This window comes from Pipistrellus hanaki, assembly GCF_964339955.1.
Source record: "Pipistrellus hanaki genome assembly, chromosome: 17".
Classification (NCBI taxonomy): Eukaryota; Metazoa; Chordata; class Mammalia; order Chiroptera; family Vespertilionidae; genus Pipistrellus; species Pipistrellus hanaki.
The window spans coordinates 22,239,189-22,262,190 of record NC_140519.1 but is presented as its reverse complement, the minus strand read 5'-3'; the positions used below and the strand labels follow the sequence as shown (position 1 = coordinate 22,262,190).

General features: G+C 44.8%; 1 protein-coding gene and 1 pseudogene across 2 annotated transcripts; one reads left to right on the top strand and one right to left on the bottom strand.

Moving 5' to 3' along the window:
- Positions 1-1,688: 1,688 nt before the first annotated feature.
- Positions 1,689-2,091, bottom strand: LOC311612211 (large ribosomal subunit protein eL33-like; annotated as a pseudogene). The gene has a single exon. The product of its transcript is annotated as a large ribosomal subunit protein eL33-like (transcript).
- Positions 2,092-5,687: 3,596 nt separating this feature from the next.
- On the top strand, positions 5,688-7,899 carry LOC311612253 (uncharacterized protein). The gene is made up of 5 exons (XM_084865097.1): positions 5,688-5,802; positions 5,983-6,048; positions 6,481-6,658; positions 6,823-6,892; positions 7,788-7,899. Exons 1-5 carry the CDS (start codon positions 5,772-5,774, stop codon positions 7,800-7,802), a joined length of 360 nt encoding a protein of 119 aa, XP_084721223.1. The 5' UTR covers positions 5,688-5,771; the 3' UTR covers positions 7,803-7,899.
- Positions 7,900-23,002: the final 15,103 nt, after the last annotated feature.

Genomic DNA, 23,002 nt, shown 5'->3' with positions numbered 1-23,002 from the left:
AGCGTACGAGGGTCAACATGTAGGGGAGAGGAATTTGCTGCATGAGAGAAAAAGGGTGAAGAAGGGAAAGACCACCGAGATGTGGGTAGGTGCCAGGTCGTGATGGAGTCTGAGGCAGACATGGTCAGAAGATGAAAGAAAAGACACATTCATGGAGCTTTGTGAAGAGCCTGTTAAGAAGTGTGGACAGAGTGAAAGCAACGGTGGGAAGCATCAGCACCCTGAGGCTGAGGAGTGGAAGAGAGAAGACGACGGCATGACCAGAATCTGGTTCTGTGGACCAGAAAGACAGAGTGGCCACTGGTTGAGTGCTAAGAAGTCCTAGAATAAAGATAAATGAAAAACAAACAAACAAAAAGATGTGACTGAAAAAATATATATATTTTTAAGTCTATTTCTTTATTGATTTCAGAGAGAGAGGAGAGATAAAAATATCAATGATGAGAAAGAACCATTGGTTGGCTGCCTCCTGCACGCCCCCTTCTGGGGATCAAACCCGCAACCCAGGCATGTGCCTTTGGCCGGAATCGAACCTGGGACCCTTCAGTCCACAGGCTAATGCTCCATCCACGGAGCCAAAATATTTCTACACATTTATAAGATGCTTTAATATTTGGATTTGAGAAATATTAAGTGGTAAGAGCTTAATTACGGAATTTTGTAAAAATGAAATGAAAAGGCAGTCACTAGCTAATAAGAGGCCTGGAGGCTGTCTGTAGGGGGACCTGCCTCTCTGGATGTGGAGACTTGTTGCAGCCTTGCCTGTCACCCACTGATGGCAGCGGCGCTTGGTGGGCCACGCTTGCCTGATACTGTCCTGTGCTCCAGGCAGCTGTGTGGCTCGCCTGCCAGTGTTTCACAGGCAGCGAACTGCTTACTGGCCCAGGACAAAGCGCTAAGTGCTAGCTTCCTGTGCGGGTGGCAGTGGGAGGAAGGCAATCCTTTTATCCTTCTGGGCCGCCAGAACATCAAATCCTAATGCCGATCCTTAATCAAAAAAGTTAAACAGACTTAGCCAACTCAATTTTCAGTGATAATGAGCATCAGAAATCACATGGATTAATGAGTCACATAGGATCCCCTCCAGAATAATTTTATTTCTAGATTTTAACAGGCACTGTGATCAAGCAATGGCGGGGACTGATTTCAGGCTGACCCCCCTCGGCCCCTCACCTTTGTCAGAGCTATAGAAGACCACCTTCCTGGCCACTGACTGCGGAACCAATGCCAAAAAAAGACCAAGGTGAATGGGAGGGGCAGCAACCTTCTACCCTTGCTTGTCATTGAAGATGTGCCACTTCTCGGCCAAAGGTACAGAGTGAAGAAGAAAGGCAAATATATAATATTTTGCCCCTGAAAGGCACAGTTTTATGCTTCTGAACCCCCAAAATCCCTGTCTTGTGTTCGTGACGCCTCATCCCTCTCCACCTTTTGAAGGACTGGGCAACTTGTAAGCGGCCAATACTGTAACTGAGTGGCTGGCTGCACCAGCACCTCTTCTGGGCCTGGCACCAACTAGATGCAATAAACACGGCCAACAGGTGCTATGGGGGTCCTATGAAGTGATCCATCTGAAAGAAGGAAAGAGAAAAAGACAGAAAGGCAGAGGGTGAGGACTTAGCCTTGTGCTTCTGTCCATGTACACACCTGTTTAAAAAAAAAAGAATAGATGCACATTTGAGAGGTGCTTATTTATTTGTTTATTATTTTACAAATCTGTTTTCTTTATTTTCAGTAGGTGTAAGTCCCTGAGGGGTACAGCATGACACGGGTTCTGTGTCCAATGGCCTCAGCGGGAAGGTTGCTTGGGAATTTAGCATGAACCAGGCCACTGCTTCCATGAGCATGAGTTTACCTTTCCCCAGGCGACTCTGGTTTGGTTTGGTTTGGTTTGGTTTGGTTTGCCACCAGGAGTCACTGTGGTGTTCTTTGCTTTGGACACATAAGCACATCTCTTGCCTAGATAGAATTCTGCTTCCTCTCGAGCATAAACACCTTCAATTTTAAGAAGAGCTGTGTGTTCCCTCTGTGTGTTCCAGAACCCCGTGTATAGCCAGAAAAAATGGCCTTGGGCTACAGCCTTCCAGACATTTTTGTCCTTAAGTCTGTTCCCAGCAGGCCTCCACAGGGTCCAACATGGTGAAAACAAGAGAGAGGTGCTTCTTAAAAAAAAAAATACACAAATGATAGGGATGCTTGACTTTCTGTAGCAAAATAAATACAGACGGCAACCTTGTATCCACATGGTCATCTGAAGTACAAATGAAAGGGCTATAGCAAAAATATTCAAATGCATAACTGTCAAAAAGATCTGATTTAAGAAAGGGTTAATAATCATAGCCATAAAAATAAGCAAGTTTGCTTAGTGAGTGGTCGAGAACACATACCCACATGGTTTTGAGTTGAGTCAAAAGAGGATTTTAGGCCCCATTCCTGGCTCTGTACTCACCAGCTGTCAGACTTGGGCAAGCTAGCTAACGTCTAGAGCTTCAGTTTCCATGCTTCTAAAATGGGGATAATTGTACCTGCTCCTAGGATTTTTGTGAGGATCAAAGAAGAAAGTTGGTTATTTTTTATTACACTATTTCATCACCTAGAAAACTTGTTTAAGATGAAAGAAAACCATGCTCTTCACTTTGACTAATAACTGAGAACCGTGTGCAGCATATACCAAGTTCCACAAATATTATCACTCTATATAGATTACTCTATAGTTATATATGAAACACCAAAGCAAAATTCCTAAGGAAAAGACTTGCTGGAAGTCTCACATTTATTTGGCAAGACTTTTCGGACCTTATAGACTATATTACCTGCTGCTTGTGTTTATTACAAACATCTTAATTTCAGCTTAATCTTTAAATTTAATCACTTATTCAGTCACTTTTAAGTAAAAATTTTAATTATAAAAACCAACTATTTATTTTTTTTAAAATATATTTTATTGATTTTTCACAGAGAGGAAGGGAGAGGAATAGAGAGCTAGAAACATCAATGAGAGAGAAACATTGATCAGCTGCCTCTTGCACATTCCCGACTGGGGATGTGCCCACAACCAATGTACATGCCCTTGACCCGAATCGAACCTGGGACCCTTCAGTCTGTAGACCGACGCTCTACCACTGAGCCAAACCGGTTTCGGCTAAAAACCAACAATTTAAATGCTTAAACTTTAAATAATCAAAACTAAATTTACTGCAGACATCCACACAGCTACCTGTGCCACTTCTGGAGAGAGCTATTCCTTATGCTGATTTCTGCTTTTTTAGTCCTTCGTTATGGTGGGTGAGGGTGAGGAGCCTGGAACCACTGTCATCTGAGAAAGCTGCTACCCTTTTAAACTATTTTAAAAGGTTTCTTTGTATCTCTTCACTGTATGATACCAAAAGGAGAGGGACAAATCAAATTAGTATCATCTGTATAATAAATTTATTTAACATCAAGTCTGGTTTAGTGGAAATCCCTCTATCCCCCTAATAAGGAATGAGGTCATGTCTCCAACGATAAATCATGTCCATTAAACTTATCTTCTTTTCTGGATGCTTTCCTTCTTTCATTTGTTTGTCGTTTCCAAGTCTCTAATTCTTGTTGATTGCTCAGTTAAATGAAATTACTTTTTTTTTTTTAATGTTGAAGAGGGCATGTAACTGAAACTACAAAATTATACCTATAGCAGCACAAGCCTGCTCTTAATTCTACAATCATTTTCCACGTTCATTTAAAAAAAAAAAAAAAAAAAAAAAAGCAAATACCAATTTAATTTTACTCAAAACTCTCCAAACATTTATTTTTGTGTGTGTGTGTTTCTTTTATTTCATGTGTGTCTTCTCTCTTTTGCCATTTTTCTATTCCTTTGATACTAGGAACAAAATGGGAAAGTTGGGTATAGTTTATGACACTATTTCATTACCCGGAAAGCTTATTTAAGATGAAGGAAAACCATGGACTAAGAACTGATTGATCTCCATACATTTCTTTACTGCTTTCATTTTCCTTTACTCCGAAATTACACACGGAAAGATTACAGCTCTGCCTAAGTAACTCCCACCTATTTTCAAAGACAATCTGAGAACTGTGATGTCCTCAAGGGCTCTTTAACAGGTCTCGTCTATTCCCAGGTCTTGAATTATGATCCCCTTACATAGAATATATCAGGATTCTAAGTCTAGGATCAGAAAAAAAGAGTAATTTTAACAAAGGGAGCAAACTTGCAAAGCTACCAGTCCAGAGTCGGACTTTTTACACATGTGGAAACTAAGACCCAAACAGGCTGCACTGTCCAGAACAAGGTTATTTCATGTTATATATATACATATATGCTTAAAATTCTTAAAGAATATTCAGATGAATTATCATAGATCCTAATGAAAGAAATCTTGAAGACAAAACTAAGCCTAACAGTTGGCTTTTTCCAACGACCTCATTTTACATTTTATCTTAAAGGAAGGAGATCTTTATGGGTCAAGCACAATGATTTTATTTCCTTGTGGATAATGCTTTTGTGTGTGTGTGTTTTGAAACGGCACCTCGGTGCCTTTCTTAAAATCTATCATCTCGCAAACGTTGCGTTTTCCACCACCGCGGCGGGGTTCCCAGCACCGCGGCGGGGGCGCCCGGCCCCGCACCCATTCTGACCGCGGCGGCGGCGGCGGGCGCGGACAGAGACGGCCGCCGACAGACAATGTCCTGCATTCACCGCGGCCTCGGCCAATCACAGGCCGGCGCCTCCCGGTCCCGCGCGGCGCCACCGGCCACGGCCCGGCCGCGCGGAAACCTGGCCCCCGGGCAGCCATCTGCGGCCACCACCCCCGGCCGGGCGGCCGCTCCCACGGCGCCCACCGGGAGGAGGGGGCGCGCGGCGGGCCCTGGGGGCAGGGGTCGCGCACAAGGGCAGGACGCGCCGCCCCCTCGGGCTGAACGCGGCGCTGTCCCTTTAAGACGAGCCTCCCTCCCGGGACCTGGGAGCGCGTCGGCGGCCCCGCCGCGGAGGGCAGAGACATCCGGGCTACCGGGCTGGCGACGGCCCCTCGGGGAGCTCCCAGTCCCCGCCGGGCGCCCGGGTGGCCGTGGCCGCGGAGAGCCGCCCGGGCCAAGAAGGGCTTTCAGTGCCCCGCCAGCTTCAACCCGCTGCGCCCCGCCGCCGCCGCCGCCCGCTCGCCCCCACCTCGCGGACGCCCGGGCAGGGACACCGGGGCTGGCACGCGGGTCACGGACGCTCCGTCCGCGGAGCCGCGCCGCGCGCGCCCGAGCCCGTCCGGGGACGCCCCGCCTCCTGCGCGTGCACAGGGGGCGGGGTGCCAAGGAGGCAGCCAATCAGCGCCGGCCATCCAGGGACCGCCTCCCAAGCCCCGCCTCCTGCGCGTGCACAGGGGGCGGGGTGCCAAGGAGGCAGCCAATCAGCGCCGGCCAGCCCGGGACCGCCTCCCGAGCCCTCGCGGGGGGCCGTGCGGGAGGGAGAACTTCGTGGGGGGCGCCGGCGGGGAGGAGCGGGAGCGCCCCGGGGGCTGGGGAGCCGGCGGGGAGCGGGCGGGCGGGCAGGACTCCGAAGCTCTGCCAAGGGCAAGGGGTGGGAGCGGCCGTGAGAACCGGCGCGGGCGGGCCAGGCGGGAGGACGGGGAGGCGCCGGGAGCAGGTGGTGCCGCCGCCGGAGGGGGGCGCGGGAGGGGCGGTGCTGGGCGGCCGAGTTGGTGCCTCCGGGAGATCGGGGAACTGGGGGATGAACGCGCCGCCGAGCTAAGGAGCTTGCAGCCAGAATCTGTCAAGATCTGTTTATGCAGCCCAGAGAACTGGAAGAACTTCCTGGTAGAGAGAGATTCTAAAATGCACCTCTGTCTGTCCAAGTGTTCTGTTGTTGTTTTAAAGGAAAGTGGATATATATATATATATAACTTTCTAGTGATGTTTATTAAAATTTAAAGTTGATCACATAATTTTTTTCCCCACGGGGTTTGGGAAAAAAGAACAGACTTTTTTTTTTTTAAGAAAAACAAACCTATTTCTGGGATCTCCTCTTCCTAGCACTGGAGAGGAATGGATGTCCGCAATCGGGTGCGTTGTGTTCCTGTGCAGAGTGGGGTGGAGGGGGTGCCGGCTGGCCGGCTGGACGTCAAGGTTCACCTCCAGGTGATCAGGAACAAGCCCTCACCCCAGGGTCTCATTTTCCCCACCTGCAACCTTAGAGCAATCACCTCCCTATCTGCCTCGCAGCAGGTAGCGTGCTGATTTGGTGTGTATTTGCAGAAAAGTGGCATGCAAGCACTGTCCCGCCCCGCGGGTGGGGTCCCCTGGGAAGCTGTCCCGGCAAACCCCCCTCCCCCGGTGCACCCCCGGAGCTGCTGGGCCACTCGCAGACCAGGCTGTCCTGCAGTCCGGGCGTGTTTGCCAGTCACTTAGGTGCCACCGAGAGCTCGTCCTCCATATGTACGCACTAAGCGGAGCTCCACACCTTCCCTCCAAACTTTCCGTGTTTCCCGTTTTTAGCCTCACGACAACTCGGTCACTGGCCCCCCCACCACTTCGCCCTTCAGTCATTCAGCCCAGGATGCGTCCTGCTCCCGTGCAACCTGGCGCCCGTGGTGGCCCCGGCCACGCTCCGCTCCTCCCGTGCAGGCCACCGGCTTCGCCCCCGGATCGCTGCAGGTGCCAGCTCCACAGCCAGGTAACCCCTTCGCGTGGGCTTTCCTCCTCCCCCACCCCACCCCCAGCTCCATCTTTCAATCCGTTTGTTTTAGAGGGACTCAGATGGTGTTTCTCTCGTTTAAATATTTTAGGGGATCTCTGTGGCCCTCGGGTTAAAACCCTATCTCTTTAAACTTGCCCTAGGAGGCCCTCCGAATCTGTTTTCATTTATGTCTCCCCTCCAGCTGGCTCTTCACCGCCGGCTCCTCTCCCGGTAAGTTCCCCATTCACCTGACAGGCTCTCCTAGCTCTAAACGTTCCGATCTTCCCATCTGTCTCCTCCTTTCCCCAGAAGTGGCTGTTTCCCCTCCCCTTGCCCATTTATTTACCCAAAGGGAGGATCAGGGGCGCCATGGCATACCTCCCTCTCGGAGCACCCAAAGCCGTACACCGGGGCAGCCCGCCCTCCTGCGGGAGTGTGAGTGACACCCCACGCCTGCCTTCGCAGCGGGGGTGCATCCTGCTCGCCATTGTCCCCAGCTCCCAGCATGGTCCCGGCAATCCTGGCCGGAGACCAGTGACCCTTTTAGCATATACCGTGGTGGGCACAGGAAAGCAAACAGAACTAGTGGTGCTAGGCAATAGGTTCATTTTGTATTGCTGTATTTTTCAGCGAATTCCTCCTCTCTTAGCTGTTCTATAAGAATAACATATTTAATACATATATATATATATATATATATATATATATATATATATATATATTGCAAAGTGTGTAACAATTTTAAAAAGCTTATATAATTTTACTTAAACCAATGATGTGTTTGTCACAATGACGATACATGTCTAATAGCAAAAATAGTGTGTGTGTGTGTGTGTGTGTGTGTGTGGATTGTGAAGTGAAATTCTGGAACAGTGCCTGGCTGTTCTGTGCAAGTGGGCAGAAATGTTCACTTTCAACTCAGACCCGGAAACTTCAAAACGGAGCTGAAACTAATACCCTCATTATGATTGAGGGAAGGCGTGGAAGGAAAGACTATTAAGCTCAGAGTTCTGGCTCCTTGTTTATTAGTAACTTTTAGGATAGCAATTACTGATTTTAAGAATACTCTGATACTGATTTTTTTTTGTTAATCCTGATACTCTCGATATTTTTATTTTGTTTACAGGAGATGCCATTGTAACAAATGGAATTTCTCGTTTTTGGGGGGGGGGGTTCATGCACAGCTAGCACCACTAACATACGTGCATTTCGATCTGTACTGTTTCTAAACACCGCCCTGCTACACACTTTGCAATAAAGTGAAACAAGAATTCTTTGTTAAGAGATGTAATATTTAGAGGGTAGGATAAGGGAATAAATCTTAACTACTACAAATTGTTTCCCTTCAGCCTTACTCTGAAGGAGATCCTTGTTGGTTTTCTCATTACTGTACAACCATTCTGTTGACTTAGTTACATTTTAGTGGAAGAAAGTAGAATTTAGTAAGAAATAAAAAAATTTTTAAGAGAAGAGAGGGAAAGTTTGTTTCTTTAGTGTAACAAGCAAAACATACATGGGATTATATGTGAGTAAGATCAAGTAATGTATCTAAAGTATTTAAATCAGAAAATATACATTGTAATTACTTACTGTTTCTATAGAAAAGTATTCTCCTTATATGTTTCATATCTGTCAATAGGACACACCAAATGATTATTATAAACATATTATAAGGGAAAAGTAAATGCTGGAGAATCATTTTGAGTTTAGAAAACATTTTAGACACTGTGATTTGGCAAAAGTCCTGTAAATACACTTACATTTTAGCAAACTGTTTTTCAGTTTTTAAACATTTTAAAAAATCTTGCCCTGGCTAGGTAGCTCAGTTGGTTAAAGCGTCATCTACACCAAGGTTGTGGGTTTGGTCCCCATTTAGGGAGCATATAAGAATCAACGCATGACTCCATAAATAAGTAGAACAACAAATCATTGTCTGTCTCTCAAATAAATTTTTAAAAATTTTATTTCCAAACTTTATGGAGTGGTGAAAAAAATTTTTAAATGTTGCCCTGGCCAGTGTGACTCAGTGATTAGAACACCAACCCAAGCAATGAAGGGTCTTGGGTTCTATTCCCGTCAGGGCATGTATGCATGTGAGTGGATTGCAAGTTCACCCCCTGGCCTGGTTGGGGTATGTGCAGAAGGCAACCAATTAATGTTTCTCTCTCACATCAATGTTTCTCTCCCCATCCCTTCCCCCCTTCCTACCTTCCTCCTCCCTTCCTACCTTCCTATCTTCCAGTCTCTCTAAAAACCAGGGGGGAAAATATCCTCAGGTGAGGATTAACAACAATAATTTTTTTAAGTTTATAGTGACACATTTTAAAAAAAAACAACTAACTTAGCCGAAACTGGTTTGGCTCAGTGGTAGAGCGTCTGTCTGCGGACTGAAAGGTCCCAGGTTTGATTCCGGTCAAGGGCATGTACATTGGTTGCAGGCACATCCCCGGTAGGGGGTGTGCAAGAGGCAGCTGGTCGATGTTTCTCTCTCATCGACGTTTCTAGCTCTCTATCTCTCTCTCTTCCTCTCTGTAAAAACTCAATAAAATAAAATAAAATAAAATAAAATAAAATAAAACAACTAACTTAAGAGTATATATACAATGAAATACATTTCAGCCTTATTTCAGTGTATCAAACCTACATAGGTGACCGCTTGAAAGAAACATATTTAAGATTGCCATTTGCTACACTTGTTGGTTATTTAGCCATGATTTCGAGCCAATTGGACATTGAAAATAAACAGCTGGCCCAGCAGAGATATGCCGATGGTAACGACTAGCAGAAGTGTAGTGGAAAGAGGATGGGATTTGGAATAAAAAGATCAGGTCGATGTCAGCTTATTTCATACCTTCTGCACGTTACGTCTGAGACTTAGCTTCCACATTTATAAATTGGACAATGCATTCCCATCTCGACCACCTCACAGTGCTGATGTGAGAATCAAATGGATAATGGATAATGGATACCACCAACACTAAAATCGGGCACAAATGGTTACCAGGATTGTTCTAAACCTTCTGTGTTGGACTTGAAGACATTTAGTTTTCATGGAAATCATTATATATACACGAAGGAAATATTCAATACATTACTTTTTCAAAAACTCAGATTCCCTAAAGGGGAGTCACATACACTTGCACTTGTTTATGAGTAATAGCTGATATTAGAGACAACTGGAGCACTTGCTGTAAAAAAAGAATCAAGTACAGCAGACTTGGATACACACTAGGTTTTGTTATGTTCTATGTGTCCTTCAAGGGCAAAGTGATTTCTTCTTAAGGTGAAGAAAACTGTAACTGTCTTAGAGAAGTATAGTAGCTTTCTGTTCACCCTTTGCAAGTAAAAAGGATGGATCGTTCCACTACTGACATGTAAAAAAAAAGAAAGAAAAAAAAAAAGAGCAAGGTGATATTTGTATGTATAAAAAGGTGAGAGAAAAAAAAACTAATAAAAATGGATAAGGAAGAACAAGGGAAATATTTAATAAAGTATTATCTTGCTCAGTGCCCACTGTCAAAGGTTAAGAGAGGAAGAGATTCTATAATGACAATATGATTTGTTATTATTGATCAGTGATCAACCCGAAGGATAAAGTAGCAGCAAAAGCACGTCTATCATCCTTGACTCCTTCACCCAAGTTTGAAATATTTGGCCAGCGGTTAATGATCCTCCCAGGTTTGAGAACTTACGTGCAGAAAGCTATTGTGCACGCTGTATGGGTGGTCAAATAAATACAAGGAAGCTCGCATCCAGTGCTGAGCCCTTCTGTGCTTGGGGGTGAGCCACACTCTGCAAGGGCAGGAGAGCCGGTGGGCCATGCTCCAGCCGCCTCTCTGCAGCTTCTAACAAGTCCCACCCGTGAGCAGAGGGGGTGACGCCTGACTGGGTACGTCACCCTCCCCTCTGCCAGTCCACCATTAGGGTCTCATTCTTTTGAATCCTAAAGTTTTTAATGTTCTAAAATTGCTCCTTAAAACTTAAATATCCATAGATCAACCGAAGGACTTTTATACATGCATATAAGTACAACCAATGGACATAAAACTCTGGGGAGGGAGGGGATGTGTGGGAGGAAGGGAGGGGGGCAAAAAAAAAAAGCAATAAAATATATTTAAAAAAAATAAAAAATAAAAAAAGAACTTAAGTTTTATGTAACTAAAAAAAAAAAAAAAAAAAACAAACAAAAAAAACACTTAAATATCTCTGGAAGAAGTATAGATGGCACTTGAAGCTAACAAACTCCGAAATAATCTTTTACCTGCTCAGTAGAGATTGTTCTCATCCTGTTGAGACCGAGAAAGGGAACTAGCCCAGCCAGCATAGCCCAATGGTTGAGCATTGACCTTGAACCAGAAGTTCACGGTTGGGTTCTGATCAGGGCACATACTGGGGTTGCTTTGGGTTACAGGCTCCATCCCCAGTAGGGGGCGTGCAGGAGGCAGCTGATCAATGATTCTCTCTCATCGTTGATGTTTCTATCTCTCTCTCCCTCTCCCTTCCTTTCTGAAATCATTAAAAATAGATATTTTAAAAAAAATTTTTTAATAGTTTATTGATTTTTTTATAGAGAGGAAGAAAGAGGGATAGAGAGTTAGAAACATCGATCATCCTTTTCCTGCACACCCCCCACTGGGGATGTGCCCACAACCCAGGTACATGCCCTTGACTGGAATCGAACCTGGGACCTTTCAGTCTGCAGGCAGATGCTCTATCCACTGAGCCAAATTAGTTTCAGCTCAAAAAATATTTTTAAACAAAGCAATCTGGAAGCCCACAGTGGGACTCTGGCTGGAGACCTGTTTGTGCAACATGCCTGATGCCATGCCTGACTTTTCTGTGACTTATCCTCAGCCCCTTAGCCGCCTCCCTAGTCTTCTCCAAGTATTCCTCCTCTTCCTCCCTCAGCACACACACTCCTGGACTTGGGCTGGAATCTGCATTCCCCTAGCTCTTCTCAAGCAAAACTCCCTGCTCTGCCCCTCGGCCCCAGGCTGCCATTCCAACCCCAGGCCTTGCTCCCCCTCGTTCAGTAGGGGCGTCTCCTGGCACTGCCCAGGTCTGAAGTGTGTCCATGGGCAGCCTACACCCACAGCCTTCATCCTCCCCCATGACTTTTATTCCATCTGCTTTTCAGTCTCACAGAGACCCCACTCCCTCAGCCTCTCCCCCACACCCCCTCTGGCCCTCAGGGGTGGCCCGCCGTTGTGTGCACTGGTGCCACTGTATATCAGCTAATTGTCTGCAGCCCCAACTGAGTTCAAAGGGAAGCTGACCAGCCCTTTTCCACAGGTCTGCTGGGGACTTCCTTTTCCACTCCTGAAAACGGAACTCTCCTTAAGCCCTGTTCCGTGTCCACGTGGGCCTCTCTAATGCCTCGTCAGAGAGCACCGTTGTGTCACGTTCTAGCGCAGTTCTGCATGAACAGCCCTCATCTCTAATTGCCTTTCCGGTGGCCCTCCACAAGTCTGTGCGCCCTCTGTTCCCAGTTTCCGCCAGCAGAGCCCAGCGCCTGCATCTGCTTCTTTCTTCTTCTTGGTCTGCCGAGCTCCCATTGGTTCTTCAGGCCTCAGGGGGACCTGGGCTCTGAGCAAGCATTCGCTGGCCCTTTCCCAGCTGCAGGAGGGTGTGCCCTAGCACCCTCTGCTGAGTCCCACTATCAGAACTGTCTTACAGTTTCCCCGGGTGTGAGATGCAGGAGGGCGCTGGCGGTGGCTTATTCATACGGCATCCTTAGGGTCTGATACCGGGCCTGATACACTACAATTAACTGAATAGGCCACTGAATATGCTTTTAAAAACATCATTGTAGCCGATACCTGTTTGGCTCAGTGGATAGAGCGTCGGCCTGAACATCGAAAGGTCCCGGGTTCGATTCTGGTCAAGGGCATGTACCTTGGTTGCCGGTACATCCCCAGTAGGGGGTGTGCAAGAGGCAGCTGATGGATGTCTTTCTCTCATCAATGTTTCTAGCTCTATCCTTTCTCTTCCTCTCTGTAAAAAATCAATAAAATATATTTTTTTTAAAACAACAACAAAAAAAATCATTATATGTTTACTCTCGTAGATGATAATTTGGCTTACAATTTGACTTCTGTGATTTTATTCTTATAAATACCTTTTACATAATTTTTGTTTAAACCAATAACTAGTTAATTGTAATACTTATATCTCAATTTGAATTGGGTTTGGCTGCATATAACAGAAAGTTGTCAAATAACATCAGCATAAACAGAATGGAGGTTTTATCCCAATTCTGTACACATTCCTGTACAGTTTTGGGCAGATAGGTGTCTCACTCCGAATCTGCAGGCTCAGTTTTCTTTGGCTTCACCTCCCCCTGCCCGGGCTGTGCCACTGTCTTTGTGGTTCAAGATGAAGGCTAGACTCGAATTCCAGGCAGCATGTGGAGGAAGGAATAATGAAAGGGTGAAGGGCATATGCCAACTGTCTTCCTGGAAGTTCCTCAGATGCTCACATGCAACATTTTTTGCTTACATGCTGTCAGCTGAAGGAATCACACTTAGCTGCAAGGGAGGCTGAGATACACAGTCTTTATTTTGAGCAGCCATGCACCCAGCTAAAAATTCTATTGGTGTGGAAGGAAAGAAGAAGGGAATATTGGGAGATTAAAAAAAGAAAGCTGGCCATACCTGAGTTTAACAGGATATGTAAATATAGCCGTCCGCTCTTGTCTGTGGGGATATGTTCCAATACCTGAGATCACTCACAGCACTGAACCCTATATATACCATGCTGTTTTCCTCAGCATGGTATATATACTATATATAATCCATGTTTAAGATATAGCTTAATTTCTAAATTAGGCATACTACGAGATTAAGAACAAGTAATGATAAAATAATTATAACCATGCTCACCAGTGATTTTCATATTTTTTAGTCCAAACCTATTCCTGAGTCTGTGTGACCGTCCCTCACTTGTAGGAAGTGGCGAGGTCCACTCATTTCAGGGGACCCCTTGCTGAAGCCGTCTTACAAGTTCGATGCTGCCTGGCAAAGCACAGGTGGTCAGTTGGGATGTGTTTTTTGTTCACGTCTTCCACTCTCAAAGGCAAGGCCTTTTCCATCTTCACTGAGCATTTATTACGCACCGTGGCCCTAACTTTTGCAATTCGAGGTGCGACAGCAAAGCTAGTACAGATTTCTTTTTCCTTCCTCACAATTTCGCAGAAGATTCACTCTTACAGTAGAACTTAGCAACTTTAGCATACGCTTTTTTTTTCTTTTTCTTTCCTTATCAAGTTGAGACTTTCGCCTTTTCACTTACAGGAAACACTTAAAGCTTCCTTTGGCACATCCGAGTTGCCAACATCACTACTCTTGCACTTGGGGGCCATTAGTAAATAAAATAAGGGTGTCTTGGTCAAAAGCCCTGCCATACCACGACAGCCACTCTGGTCACCAAGACAGCTGCTCAGGGACTCCCTGGCGGGGGTATATACAGTGTGGCCACACTGGACAAAAGGATGATTCACACCCCGGGTCGGAGGGGGCAAGACTGTGAGACTTCATCATGCTACTCAGAACGACTCTCACTTCAAAAGTTATGAAGAAGAAAAACAGTTAGTTACCTACAAGGGAGTACCCATACGACTGTCAGCTGATTTCTCAACAGAAACTATGCAGGCCAGAAGGTAGTGACAAGAAATATTAAAAGTGATGAACAGCAAGAACCTACAACTAAGATTACTCTACCCAGTAAAGCTATCATTCAGAATTGAAGGTTAGATAAAGAGCTTCACAGACAAGAAAAAGCTAAAGGTGTTCATCACGACCAAACCAGGATTACATGAAATGCTGAAGGGTATTCTTTAAGAAGAGGAAAAAGAAAAAGGTAAAGGTAAAAATTATGAACAACAAAAAGACATCAAATACATACCTACCAACAAGTGAATCTAAAAATCAAGTGAATAAAAAAAAATCTGAAGAACAGAATGGACTGGTGAATATAATAGAATCAGGGACATAGAAAGGGAGTGGACTGACAATTCTCAGGGGGAAGAGGGTCTGAAGGGTGTGGGAAGAGATTGGACGAAAATATTACACCAATGGATGAAGACAGTGGCTGGGGGTAAGGGCATGGGGGTGGGTGGGGAATCAGGTGGAAGGGAGCTATGGGCGGCGGGGAGGAACACCTGTAATAATCTGAACAATAAAGATCTATTATGTATTTTTTAAAAGTTATGAAGATTTTATTTCTCGACTTTTCCATTTAATACTTCAGACTGCAATTGGCCACAAGTAACTGACACCACAGAAAGCAAAACTTTGGATAAGGGGGACTACTGTCTGTCAGCATTATAATTCAGAAAAACCTAGATTTCAAATGTTCCCTCTCTCTCTCTCTCTCTCTCTCTCTCTCTCTCTCTCTCTCTCTCGTTATTGATTTTTAGAGAGAGAGACATTGATATGAGAGAAAAACATAGATTTGTTGCTGGGGATCAAACCCCAACCTGGGCATGTGCCTGACCAGTGATCGAGCCCATGGCTTCTTGGTGTACAGGACGACACTCCAACCATCCGAGCCCGGTGGGCAGGGCTCTTCCTATTTCCCAATCTCCTCTGTCAGAGGATCATGATCTTTAGACCCAGGAGTTTCACACCAAGCAAGTCCCTACATTTCCAGGTTTTTCCCCCCTTCTGTGATCAGGGAAAAATGTTAAAAACAAGGACTATCAGAAGCCAAAGCTGCAGGCTCCACCCTGAAACCTCGCCCCATCTGTAACTGCGAAATGCGACAACAAAATAAATCACAAACAAAAGAAATGGAGGACAAAAAGCGTCTGGATATAGAGTTCAAATCTACGCTTATAAGGTTTTTCAAGAATTTCCTAGAAAAGATGGATAAGACCTATGAGGATATGAAAAGAGATCATCAAGAAATGATAAGGGAACAACAAGAAATAAAGAATACATTGTCTGAAATAAAACATATTTTACAGAGTCCTAAAAACAAAAGGGAAGATCGCAAGAATCAAGTCAAAGATTTGGAACATAAAGAGCCAGAAGACACTCCTCCACAGAAGCTAGAAGGCAAGAGAATCCAGAAAATTGAAAATAATGTAAGAAACCTCTGGGACAACTTCAAGCGAACCAACATCAGAATTATGGGGGTCCCAGAAGATGAGAGAGAGCAAGATATCGAAAACATACTGAAAGAAATAGTGACAGAAAACTTCCCCCACCTGGTGAAAGAATTAGACTTACAAGTCCTGGAAGCGCACAGAACTCCAAACAAAAGGAATCCAAAGAGGACCACACCAAGAAACCTCATAATTAAAATTCCAAGAGCAAAAGACAAAGGGAGAATATTAAAAGAAGCAAGAGCAAAGAAGGTTGTTACATATAAAGGAGCACCTATACGATTGTCAGCTGACTTCTCAACAGAAACCATGCAGGCCAGAAGGGAATGGCAAGAAATATTCAAGGTGATGAATAGTAAGAACCTACAGCCAAAGATAATCTACCCAGCAAAGCTATCACTCAGAATCGAAGGTCAGATAAAGAGCTTCACTAATAAAAAAAAGCTAAAGGAGTTCATCACCACCAAACCAGAATTATATGAATTGCTGAAGGGGGTTCTTTCAGAAGAGAAAGTAAACAAAGATAAAAATTATGAACAACAAATACGTAACTATCAACAAGTGAATCTAAAAACCAAGGAAATTAAAAAAAAAAAATCTGATGAACAATAAAAAAAAAAAAAACAAGGACTATCATCCTGTCCTGATAATGATGTTGGAGATGGGCCGAGGAAGAGTGGAGGTGGAGGGTGTAAGTAGATAGAAGGGCTCAGTAGTAACAAAGGGAGGATGTCACATTGTAGCAGGGCTGGGGTGACCCCTGAGTCTCACCGGCTGGCTTGGCTTGGTCCTGGTTTTCTCCCTGGGGAGGGTTCGTATCTCCCATCAAGCACCTGCAGTTCCGCCACGGGAAGCTGGAGGTCCCTATTCCACCACGGGCCTCTGTGCATGCAGTTTAGCACTGGGTGTCAGTTGACACCCTTCTCCAGTCACCCAAGGGGAGGTGTCATCAAAGGCCACACGACAATCTCCGGAAGAGGACAGGGTGCAGATGCTGCCGGTGAGGGACGCCACTCTGCACTCCACACACCTGTTCTTGCTTATTACCAGCTCTGCCCTCCTTCCTTCCTCCGCCATTGGCCCAAATGCCAAGCCCTTTACTCAGCTATCCTCTCTTTCACTCTCATTCCGGTGCTTCTCTGTGCTTCTTCCTTCCCCATCTGGTCTTTTACCTTCCATTGTTTTTCCTCCTGCACAACCCCTTCTGGTGTCCTCAGGAGCCCTGATTCCTCTCGTGGCTTTGTCCTGTCTGTATTCTCCACCGAACCGGCTTCCCCGAGCCTCTGACCCCACCACAGGCCGGCTCTCCATCTGCCTTCCTCAGCTGAGGACCCTCTGCTCCTGGCCCAGCATCCTCCAGCACTCCATCCAGCAGGCTCCTCCTCACCCTCCTGCAAACTTGCAAGGGGCCCCTTGTCTTTGCTGCACTATCCCTTTCCTTTCTTTCATCACCAAATAAGGAATACACAGCATCCCCTGCTTCACCACTGCTTCTAACTGAATTTCTGTCATGGGGCGGGGGATAGGGGTGAGGTACCTTCAGCATCTTATTGAAACTACTGTGTTGACATCGTCAATGACCAACTTATTTCTTGATTATAACATAACACCATCATCATTGCCCTTTCATCTAAAATTTCTCTTAAGTCCTGTCATGCTGCATGCTACGGTTCTTTTCTTATCTTTTACAAACAGTCTAATGAACACATTCATTTGATTTCACCTTAAATTTTTCCACCCTCGATTGTTTGATAGAACGTCAACCTGTGGTCTGAAGGGTCCAGAGTAGGGGTGTCGAACTCAATCAGAGAAGGGGACAAAATTTAAAATCCAGCCTAAATCGCGGGCCGAATGGTTTACTGAACAGTCATAAACTGACAATGTCATAAACTGACAGCGGAGTGCAGTGATGACAGCGCAGTGCAGGCCACATTGCAAGGCCTGGCGGGCTGGATTTGGCCTGCGGGCCTTGTGTTTGACACGTGTGGTCCAGAGGGTTCCATTCCAGTCAAGGGCACAATCCCCAATAGGGGGCGTGCAGGAGACAACCAATCAATGATTCTCATTGTTGATGTTTCTATCTCTCCCTCTCCCTTCCTCTCTGAAATCAATAAAAAATATATTTACAAAAAAATAATAAGATTTTCCTAGGATTCTTCTTTGGGCTACCTGCTCACCTGTCTGCAGGCACTTACCTTTACAAAGAAGTATTTGACTTTCATGGGGTGAACACATTTATTTAATTATTTCGTTCCTATTTATTATGGAACATTTTAAACACACATGATAGAGAGAATTGTGCAATGTCCCCGTCCCCCCCCCCCCCCCCCCGCCTCCAGGTACTAGCATCCAAATCCAAAAAACATCTATTTATGGCCACTCTTGTTTCTTTTCTTTTCTTTTCTTTTCTTTTTTTTTTTTTTTTAAATATATTTTATTGATTTTTTACAGAGAGGAAAGGAGAGGGATAGAGAGTTAGAAACATCGATGAGAGAGAATCAATTAGCTGCCTCCTCCTAGGGATGTGCCCACAACCCAGGTACATGCCCTTGACCGGAATCGAACCCAGGACCCTTCAGTCCGCAGGCTGACGCTCTATCCACTGAGCCAAATCGGTTTCGGCTCTTGTTTCATCTGTACCATAATATTCTTGGTGCTCCACCTCCACCAGATTATTTTAAAGCAAATTGCAGCAATCAGTTCATCTGGAAACATTGCAGTATATGTTTTAATAACATGAGGACTTTGCAAAAGCCTTAACCACAGATGTTTAAAATATGTTTAAAAATAGAGAGGAATACATTTATAGGAGCAAATAATTAGATCAGATTTCCTTAATTCTGTCATAATTTGCTTAAAGAGTTGGTTCAGATCAGGATCCAAATAAAGTCCACAAATTGCACTTGATTGATGGGACTCTTTAAATAGCTTAATATTTAGATTCTCTTTTCCTCTCTTTTTAAAATTTATTTTTTTAAAATATGTTTTTTTTTATTTTAGAGAGAGAGGGGGAGAGAGCGAGGGGATCATCCATGTGAGAAAGGAAAACATTGAATGGCTGCCTCCTGCATGTCCCCTATTGGGGGTGGGGGGGTGGGGAGAGAGATCGAACCCAAAACCTGGGCAAGTGTCCCAACTGGGAATCGAATGGCAACATTTTGGTGCATGGTATGATTCTCAACCAACTAAGCCACACAGGCCAGAGCTTTAATTTAAATTTTTATTTATTGATTTTTAGGAAGGAGGAGGAGGGGGAGGGAAGAAAAAGAAAGAAAGAACGACTTGATTTGTTTTCTATTTATTTATGCATTCATTAGTTGCTTCTTGTGTGTGCCCTGACAGGGGATGAACCCACAGCCTTGGTATATCGGGATGATGCTCCCACCGATTGAGCTACCTAGTCAGCTTCCCTCTCTTTTTACCCCTTGCAGTTTATTTGTAGAAAACATCAGCTCACTTGTCCCGTGCACTATCCCACATTCTGAATTTTGCTGATCCCATTTCCACGTGCTGTTGTTTAATACCTTTATCCCTTCACCAACCCAAATTTCCAGTAAATTGTTGTCTGATCTAGAGGTGTGATCTGATCCAAGTTCATTTTCAGCAAGAACATTTCATAGGTGAACTACATACTTTCATCAGGAATCTTATTCATTTACTTATTTATTTATTTATGAGAGAGAAAGGAGGGGAGAGAGTTGTTGTTCCACTTATTTAGGCATGTACGGTTTGTTTCTTGCATGTACCCTGACCAGGGTGTAGCCTTTTGGTATATCAGGAAGATGATCTAACCAACTGAGTTGCCTGGCCAGGGCCAGGAGTCTTACGTAGGTGGCTTCTGAATCTGTGTTCAGCATCATTCCTTTATCTTCAGCTAACTTCTAGATCATTCCACTTAGCCTGCCATCATCTCAAAAAACAAATTTATCTTCCCACAAACAAACTTCTCTTCTGACACCTTCTCTTATTTCTGGAATTCCTATTGTCCTTTCAAATCACTTGGGCCATGGTTCACTTCTCCTCAGCTCCCATATTCAGTCACAAAGACCAGTTATTTTTCTACGGAGTGTCAGCATCCTTTCCTGTGCGTTCTCACACCAAAGCATCACAATACCCTTCCCTTCTGGTCTCCTTTTCCTCCACTTTACTCCCTGTACTACCACTGGATTAAGCATTTATACATTATGTGGTCCTTACTGTGTATTTCCTACTCACAATCCACCCATGAGTACCCGTTACTTACAGAACGAAGTCTAAACTCCTAAGAGTTTTCCAACACACACTGGTCCTAGCCTACAATTCCAGGCTCCCCACCATACTTCACCTTGCTTGGGTTTAGATGTCTTCCCATAGGAGTAGAAACCAATAGAGTTGAAAATGCTTAGAGCAATGTTGAGTGTTGGAGATGCAAATGAATTGGAATACGCAGAGCTTCCCTATGGGAGTCATCCGGGATTTGTCTCTGGGGACACCTGGGGTCCCACACTAGGGGAAGGGAGGTTGCCTGTCATGTGGAAAAACACTGCTTGCTGGCTTTCTCAACTTTCCTAAGAGGATATTTGCACTATTACCAGTTTGTCTGGTCCATTGACCAGGACTAGAGAATGCCAGCCTCCCAGGCTCTGCCCTCGTGTCACCTGCTCTCTGGCTCTCCGTAAAAGCCAAGCACACAAACACCCAACAACACAGAGAACTCTCAGCGGAGAGGGGGACGTGCAGGGACATTTCTCTAGGGCAGTGTTTCCCAAACTTTTGACATATGTGTACCCCTTCTATAATTTTCGTAACGCTGAGTACCCCTCGTACTCATGAGAACATAGAATTAGGCGCAGCTAAGCACGGTGCAGTGCATATCCCCACCAAACTCTTCCCATACCCCTGGGGGTACACATACCACACTTTGGGAAACACTGCTCTAGGGGACAATATTCATTGACTCTTCCAAGAACTTTCCAAGGTAGACCAGTGAACATCCTAGGTGACCTCCAACCAGGATGCTCTTGAACATGGTCCTGGCTTACGCAGACCCCTCCAGGGCCGCAGCTCACGGTCTCCCGTGTGATGATGCTTCCTTACCAAATCTGACAGGAAGCACTTGTATTTCAAGAGCTGGTACGCCATCCTTCATGCCACAGGAGTTTATCGTGTTCCTTTCACCAGGAAGCTGAGATACAGTTCCAAAGCTCAGTAGCTGGTTAATCCTTTTCTGTGGAAATGTTATATTTGGCCCTGGGTTCTGATTTCAATTTCTACTTCTACCTTTAAAAAATGTGTGCTGTTAGTCATCTTACAATATGCATTTTGGAACGAGCCGGTGTACACATTAAGTAAATAAAATACTCCCACATTCTTCCACCCGGGCGACGCCGATTGATTTACCTCATCTGACTCCCAGCTTGCTTATTCTGTGCAGTTTTAATTGGAATGCTGTTCCTCCCTCTTCTCTCACCAAATACTCCCCTCTCCCCACCCAAGGCCTACCCATCCTGTCTAGTTCCTTTGGGGGCTCCTCCCCCACAAACAGCCTGACTGCCCCAGCCTAGAGCAAGCCTTCCTCCCTCTGAGAGCTGTTCATGCTGTTCGTACTCTACTCACCACTTCCCACACGCTGTCTTTTATTGTTGGTGTTAAGCACATTTATTTTAAATTTGAAAATAATATGTGCACACGATAGAAAATGCATGAGAGAGGTTGTACAGATAAAAGTGCCCCTAACTGCCTCAGAGGCTACCTCTACTGCTCATTCTTTGTGCATCCTTCCAGACATACCTATGCATTCACAAGCACATGAGTATTCATGTTAAGTCCAAGCAAACATAAATACGTATACACGTGTGTGTGCTTATACATCCTTCATCCTTTTCCCATATCTCTAAACATACCATATACATTTGTCTGCGTCTAGACATTTTTTTATACAACTGTATAGGCTGACGATTATACCGTAGCAATCAGTACATAAATATCTATCTCATTTTGTGTCACTTCTATCATAAGATAAAACGTGCTTTATTTGATTAGTTATGCCATCAAGGTCTATATATGTCTGATTAAATGTACTCTTTCTGAAAGCAATGGAGGGAATATGTCTATACTTAATATATTCCCCCAGAATTCCAGATTATAGCACCTTCTACATAGGAAAAGCTTAGTAATTACCGATTGTCGGTGGTATCAGTAAATATTGTAATGGCAAGTAATTCTATTATATAAAAATATTTTAAGAGTAACTTGAGAAAGTCTTCTAGCATCATCCAATCAGGCACATCTGCCTTTCACTGAACTTTTCCATTTTGTAATATGCCTGTCGTATTATCTACAGCATGTTTTAGAAAGGTTTGGCCTTGTCTGGCTGGCATGGCTCAGTGGTTGAGCATCAGATCTATGAACCAGGAGGTCACGGTTCGATTCCTGGTCAGGGCACATGCCTGGGTTGCAGGCTCAATCCCCAGTGTGGGGCATGCAATAAGCAGCTGATCAATGATTTTCTCTCATCATTGATCTCTCTCTCTCTCTCTCTCTCTCTCTCCCCCCCCCCCATTCTGAAATCAATAAAAATATATAGTATTTGGAGAAAGGGTTGGCACTGAGGCATACTAAGTTTCAGCTCCTGCAGAGAAGGGCTGGGGGGGGGGGGGTTGAGGACCATATCTAAGGACAAGAGCAGGGGCTCTGCAGGACCAGGAGAACCGCCCCAAGGAAAGAGCACAGCAGTGTGTGAGGAAGCCAACTTCAGTCCTGCTCCAGGAGGCGAGGCCTTCATCATGGGGTGGGCAAAGGGACTAGAGGAGCGAAGGTGGGGGTGGGCTGGCGGTGATCTGAGCTGGTCCTAGGGAAGGGGAGTTAGTTACAAAGTGCCAGGACTTTTGTTGGATGGGTCCCAGTCTTTAAAAGGATCACACTGTACCCATGTTCATAGCAGTGTTACTCACAACAGCTACACAGTGGAAACAGTCCAAGCCAGATGAATGAATAAAGATATATCTCTATCTGTCTATCTATCTATCTACCATCTATATCTATCTGAATATTACATATATAATGGAATAGTAGCTCTAAATAATATAATATTATATATAATGGAACATAATGGAATATTACATATAATGGAATATATATTATGTATATTCTATATGGAATATATATTCTATAACATATTATATATTATATAAATGGAATATCATACACTCTTAAAAAGGAAAGAAATTCCACTCTGGTCAGTGTGGCTCAGTTGG

Bases quoted from the DNA above. Each gene is read 5' to 3' on its own strand.
- LOC311612253 (XM_084865097.1), top strand. From the start codon at position 5,772: ATGCAGCCCAGAGAACTGGAAGAACTTCCTG. The intron at 5,803-5,982 runs GTAGAGAGAGAT...TTTTTTTTTAAG, and splicing joins AGAACTGGAAGAACTTCCTG to AAAAACAAACCTATTTCTGG. The intron at 6,049-6,480 runs GTGCGTTGTGTT...TCCCGTTTTTAG, and splicing joins GAATGGATGTCCGCAATCGG to CCTCACGACAACTCGGTCAC.